This window comes from Pyxicephalus adspersus, chromosome 1 (genome assembly GCF_032062135.1).
Source record: "Pyxicephalus adspersus chromosome 1, UCB_Pads_2.0, whole genome shotgun sequence".
In the NCBI taxonomy this organism is placed as follows: Eukaryota; Metazoa; Chordata; class Amphibia; order Anura; family Pyxicephalidae; genus Pyxicephalus; species Pyxicephalus adspersus.
The window spans coordinates 138,987,936-138,994,725 of NC_092858.1; the positions used below are offsets into that span (position 1 = coordinate 138,987,936).

The window sequence follows — 6,790 nt, forward strand, 5'->3', positions numbered from 1 at the left end:
GCTGCATGTGCAAAAAAATCCAAAATTTATCCTAAACCTTTTTTTTGTAAAAAATATTATCAGGCATTGCTTAATTTTTTTTGCTTCCAACAAATATAAATATAGTAGTCCAATCTTTTTGAAAATGTCATGCTAAAATCCACAACATTGCTTGTCTGATTCAGCAAACTGTGCACAGGTTGAGTGGACTCAAGCACTATAAACTGCTACAGCACCAGAAGAAAATGCTGTTTGCTACAATAAGATATATCAATCATAATTTTAATAGGCATCTTCTTAAAAGCTAAGTCCACTGTTGACTAGATGCCAGGCATTAAAGCAGCTACAATTAAAATCTATTCAAGTCTTTCTGCAACAGGGACACATACAGAAATAAAAATATTACACTAATTTTCCTATTCCACTAAAAAAAGCATGTTTTGTATCTGATGCTGTTGTTCTATTCAATTCCAGTCTGATAATGTGTGGTCTGTTTTACAGAAAGTAAGATGAAATCTCTCCAACAAAGCCCCAGACAGTATTGCTTCTTATTTAAATGCCCCCCTGTTATTGAAAAGATGCAAAATTTCTGTCTGGACAAATAAAATTGTTATTGTATGTTCACCTCTCCCATCTATTACCAGTAATATTCCATTTAAAATAGATCCGTCATTTAAAGTTCACAGGGCCAGTAGAGAACAAATCAAACTATATATTTTTAAAGTACTTTGTTTGCACGACTAGAACATTTCAGCTAGATTAGGCTGAAAGTATTTAAGAGGTTTCTGGCTATTGTGAGAATGAGGTCTGTTTTATGTTATTAGTCTAGAGAGCTTGTTGTTTTAACCTAGACTGGCTCTGTCTGCTATATTTACAGTGTGATAGGGAAATCATCCTCAATTTGTAATGAACAAACATGACTGTCTCAATATACTCACAGTGTGTCTGAAAAACAATTTCATTGTATCAAAAGAAATAATGAAAATATTAAAGTACCTGTTATTAAAATAATAAATATCCCAAAACAGAAAGAGAATCGTCAAAGACACACAGAATACAGTAGATGTGTCATATGCATGTGTTATTTGTAACCATCTGCTGACCTTCAGACAGTTGCTCATTCATATGGAGCCAGTGAAATATTACAGATGTCCTTTGCCAATGTTATTATTGCACTAGACTGTAAAGCAGCACTTAGTGTAATGAATGACGTGGTAACTTCTGCATCTGCAAATACAGTGCAGGTAACAATGTTTTTTCACATGAGGAGCCTTGGAAATGAAGCCAAAGGACATGCATCACGTATGAACAAAAGGAGATCATGAACATGAGGAAGAATTTTATTCTTGAATTAAGGCATAAGCAGAAGCTATTGGCCAGTTTTACACTTTCAAAATTGTGCACTGCTGTGCAAAACAGGCAAGCCAACATTTACTCACATTATTTAACTTTGCTTAGCCCGCAGTAATGTATTTTAAAGTGGAACTGAAATGGTTATTGCAGAAAGAGACAGGTGATATCCCTTCTGCAATAACAGTTCCTACCTGCCTGATCACTGCCCGCTTTGCTAAACTGTGCATGCGGTAATACTGGTTTTCCTTGCGCATGCAGAGAATGAATTAACTCACATGCACCTGTAAAGGAGTTATGTCACCCCAGCATGGAGGAAGAAAAGAAGGATGAGGATGGCAGAGCCCTGTGATGGAACGGCAATGGGTCAGTATTGCAGGTTTAGTCGCGCTTAAACTGTGAGTCAGAAAAATAGGGACATTCATAAGCAAGATTTGTTTCTGTTGTGTTCAGTATATTATATCAAGGACTTATCTAGAAGTGTAATTGACCCCCTAAATTCCCTGTAGCACCAGTCTTTACCATGACCTGCTTACACGTTATGGGCTTTCTCCAGTCATCTTCCAGGACTGTGAGAAATGATTGGCCCTCCATCTACAGGAGAAACTCAAACAGGCTTAAAACTCTGTGGTAAAACGTTTTTCATACAGTTTAAGCAGAACATTTATTGTTTTCTTCAGCACTTTGGGTCTGAGGTCCCCCTCTAGCTGCAGACTTGCCTGCCTTCATGTGTAAGAAAGGGTCAAAGAATAAGCTAGTTTTTAAAAAAGGCAGACAAAAAGAAGGTCTGTTTAATACTCCAGCTACCAGTGCCAAAAAAAATAAAGCCATGTAGATCTTGCCAATGGCATCAGATCTCAGAGAATTTATTTGTTCTCATATTAGTGAAGGAGGACTGTTTTCTCACTCCCACTCACTCCTCCACAACATTATTTCTTCACTAGATTACCAAGAGATCCTGTGAAATCAACCACTCTCTTAAAATGCCTTAAACTTTTTAAATATCGGGGTAATCCTGTTCCCACAGAACAAATCCCCCAGGGATTTTACTTTCATGTATTTGTCATCCAAAAGCCATCCAGCCAACTTAGGATAATACATTAAAAAAAGTTGAAGAAGTTCATAGAATACAAAATGTCCAAAATGAAGACTATTTACAGAGAAGTGTCTCCTAATAACATTGAATCTGTACGATGCATACATACTTTATTATTATTATTAGTTATTATATAGCGCTAACATATTATGCAGAGCTGTACAAAAATCTATTGTCATATCACTAACTGTCCCTAAAAGGGGCTCACAGTCTAATATTGTAAGCTCTTCGGGGCAGGGTCCTCTCCTCCTGTATCACTGTCTGTATTAGTCTGTCATTTGCAATCCCTATTTAATGTACAGCGCTGCGTAATATGTTGGCGCTATATAAATCCTGTTTAATAATAATAATAATAATATCATCATCAGTCATATGTCATTAATGTAGTCTAAAGACATGTTTTTTTTGGATGTATGAAAAAAGTCCTGGCCTGGATACATGTTCCAAGATATCTTACACATTATTGTGTGTAAGTTGCTGGGAGTCACGATACTGATGGGACAACGTATGACATTCCAGGCTAAAAAATTCTTTTGGTTGAAGGAATGGAATTTGTAACCTTATCTTGAAAGATATAGGTTACTCAGATGTGGTATTTGCTACCCTGCTCAACAGCAGGAAGAAGGTTACACAGAAGATCTATGTTAAAGGATGGAGAACATTTTCCTCTTGGTGCATAAGAAAGGGATTTCCCTACCCTGGGAATTTCTTTGAGTGGAGTAAAGCATAGACTGACTCTGAGTACTCTTAAGGTACAGATATCTCCTCTGTCATTTTGCTCCTCAAGATGATGAGTGACAAACTGAATAAAAGATTGCTGTTGATGCTAAGACAAAATATTTTCTCATTGTAGGATCTGACCAGTGTCCTCAACTGTTTGTCATTACTTTGAAGCAATTTGATAAATCTCACCTAAAATTGGAACACTAAAACAGCTTTCTGATAGCAATTACCATGGCTCAATGAGTAGGAGATCTACAGGCCTTCAAGAGCCAAATCTTGTGTTTCTTTCGGGCAGAATGATTCTAAAACCAGATCTTTTATACCTACCTAAGGTTGCTTATGTATTCCTTAGATTGTATTACCAACAATGCTGTTTAATCAAAAAGTTCAATTTCCAATGGATTAGACAGATTGTTTCTATAATCTATAAGGAAAACGCAAACCACAGCCATCTTCTATAAAGGCATTCAAGTAGATCCCTAGGTTTCTTAGCAGAAATGGAGGCAGCATCAGTGGAGCAAATCTGCAAAGTAGCCATTTAGGCTACGAAAACACGTCAGATGGTTCTCGTCCGATAATCACCTCAGGGTTGATATTGGATGAGAATCTGGCGTGTGAACAGTTGCCTGAAAAGTTTTGGAAGCATTAGTTTCCCCTTAGGGTAGGCCCATTACTCGTTTTATTTCTTCTCAGGTTTGCTATCCTGGAAAATAATTGAAAAATTTAGCTAATTTATCCACAACTGCATTCCTGGGAAACTTCCAGGACAGCAGGCCTACTTGTTACCCAGTTGGAGATTTATCGTATTTGTCCTTTCCTTGTGCACTGGTGGAGGTAGTCCTTTTTTGATGAAGTGATGGATGAGGGGTGAGAGGGGAATTTAATCCTGTTTGAATTGTTTCTTGTAGATGGAGGTCTTCTCTCATATTTGATATCCTGGAAGATTACTACATAAGCAATTTTTTTACTTCTGTTCTAATACTGATCATATTGATGTTTGCTATTATTATAAAACCAATAGTTTCTTTTTAACCAAGACAACAGACCAGTGGTCTCTAAATACCCAATCCCCTGTAATTGCTACCTTGTTTGCGTAAGAAGTTATAAGTCTGCAGTTGTTTCTCTGCAATAAAATTTACGCAATACCTTTAGATGTTTAAAGTTTTGTCTTTTATATATACCTGAATTTCGACTTTAATGCAATGACAAACTAGATCTTATAAATATATTCTCTGAAATCTCCAGACTTGGTATTCTGTGTAATTTCCAACTAGCCTGAAAATCAAATTACAGAAAGACAATTTGGTTAGAATATATGTTATATGGTCTTTTCTGTCACAAGTTTGCTTAACAGATGTCTCTGTGATATGTGAGCACAGGAAGCGTGCAGTGTTGTTTGAATAATAATAGCGTTCCCAATGGAGGGATTCTGGCCAAACCAAACTTTTAGCTGAAAAGGAGTGGTTAGTTTTTATATGGGTAAGTCTCTCTAAAACTCTAAAAAAAAAACTTAAGAGTTAATTTAAATTGTATTCATAACATTCACAGTGTGGAATACTGTATTATTACCCTGCCTTTCCTACATTTATACATATATACAACAAGTAAAGGAGAGATCCTCAAAGCACAACCAAGGCTATACTGAGTTCATTCAGGCACCCAAATGCTAGCAAGACACTAGAAGCAAAATGCTGCTGTTTGCCCAGGAGTGGCAAACTGCTTTACAGGTCAACGCATTTGCATGCACTTTGCAGTTTTGGTGAAGTTCTATCTCCAGGGAAGGAAAAGGAACTGCATGTCCACATGTCACGTCTGGTAACCACACTGCAAACCCCCTGCAACTCAACAGCATACAAACACATCCACAAAATGGTACCCATTCACTCCTATTCGGATGAATAGGATCAGTTAGAAGGGTGAATGGGGCGCTGTGACTGTGTAGTAAAACTGCTTGCATTTAGCATATGTCTGAAATAAACCTTATAAGCTTCTATATGAAAAGTTTGCTAGCAAGAGAACTTTTTTCTTAACATTTCAGCCAGTCAACTTCCAGCTGTCGTTTGTATACATCAGGATTGAAAGTAAAACAAGGGTTCCTATCAGATTCCATAGGAAACACGTTTTTTCTTGTTAGAACACTTTTGTATGTCACTAGGTTGTGTCATACTAATAATTTATGTAGCCAGACTGCTGTATTTACTTGTTTTCCTATACACTGGTAGTGACCATTACTTAATATTATTCTGTGCTATTAGCTTCTCTATTACACAAGGATTTTGTGTAGCTGCATTGTTTAGCATGTATGAACTAATTTACAATTTCTAAGTAAATTATATGATCAAGTATTATTGGTAAAACATAAAAGTTCCAGCTTCTGCAATTCATCATTAGTCAAACCAGTCTCAGCTGTCAGTGCAGTGTACTTGTAGGTGGCTGTTCTGCAGAAGCTGTAGATGATGATTTTCTGTGTATGTAAGGGGGGGGATTGTGTCTGCTGGTAAAACAGCTGTGTTCAGAACTTCCTGTTCCCTTCATATTACTCACAAAGGGGGGGAGTCCTGGGGAGACAAAGCAGGGTATGGGGAGAGAGACAGACAGCTGTGAGAAGCGGCTGCATGGAGAATGGACCAACTGAAGCAGCCAGTCAAGAAACTGTAAGTTCATCCAACATGACTTAGATGTATGAGAAGAACTCTTCTGGTTCTGGTGGCTTAGAATGTTTCCTGCTTTACACTTTCAGTATATACAAATATTATGAATTTATTCATTGAACATACCTATTTTAAAACCTAATATAAAGGCAAGTGAGGTGTTGGCATCATTTGGGTGAGATGAATAGTCACTTTAAGAAAAAATTATTGTTTGTTGCACATCAATTTATAATTCCACAGAATAACTGTGCTCCGTTATTTACTTGTATGAAAACAAAACTCATTACTAGTCATTGTAATTTTACCAAAATCAGGACTGCAATAGAATAATTAGTGACTGTTTGCTGTACATTATTACTATTTGCACATTTCATAGTGTCTGGTTTTGGTGGCTTACACCACTTAAATATTAAAAGTTCACTTTTACCCCTAAAACTAATTTGTAGCTTAGGAATTGGGGAATAGCAACATCACTTGGAGATTTTTCAGACAGGTATTTTGCTTGGCAACTTATTCTGTTAGTTATCTTTAATGTATGTCTTGCTTTCATTTCACCAGGAAATGAAAATTCTTTTTTTCATCTGTACACAGCTACTGCACAACATCTCTTTGAACAGTTTTATTTTTATATATATATATATATAATCTATATATAATCATACACATACTTAAATTATTTTCAGATTCAATAAAAATTAGAAAATCACTGTTACCTGGCTGAAAATAGAGCTTAGGCTACTTTTAAAGGTTTGTGAATTGCTTAGTGCATCACCACCATGTGCCCCATTTTCCTAATATTTTGGCACAGAAAGTAAGCAGAAGGGAGAAAATAATAGATCGGTTGTTGAATGGCAATATCGCAGGTCTGGAATATGCCAGAAGGGATGATTAAGGTATTTGTTGGCTCTGGCTATAAGTACAATTACTAAAGCATTACCTCAAGGATAAGTACTAGCAACTATTTTGTGCGTGTGTGCATGTATGTATATAT

General features: G+C 36.5%; 1 protein-coding gene across 2 annotated transcripts in view; it reads left to right on the top strand.

The window, feature by feature from the left end:
* Positions 1–6,790, top strand: part of LIMK1 (LIM domain kinase 1) — a 61,181-nt gene that overhangs the window by 12,778 nt on the left and 41,613 nt on the right. The window contains exon 1 of one of the 2 annotated variants that reach the window (XM_072428745.1): positions 5,663–5,802. The exons of the other annotated variant lie outside the window; for it this stretch is intronic. Coding sequence (XP_072284846.1) covers positions 5,771–5,802 — 32 coding nt within the window. The 5' untranslated portion in view covers positions 5,663–5,770. Of the gene's footprint in view, positions 1–5,662; positions 5,803–6,790 lie in introns of those variants that run through there. 2 annotated transcript variants of the gene reach the window in all.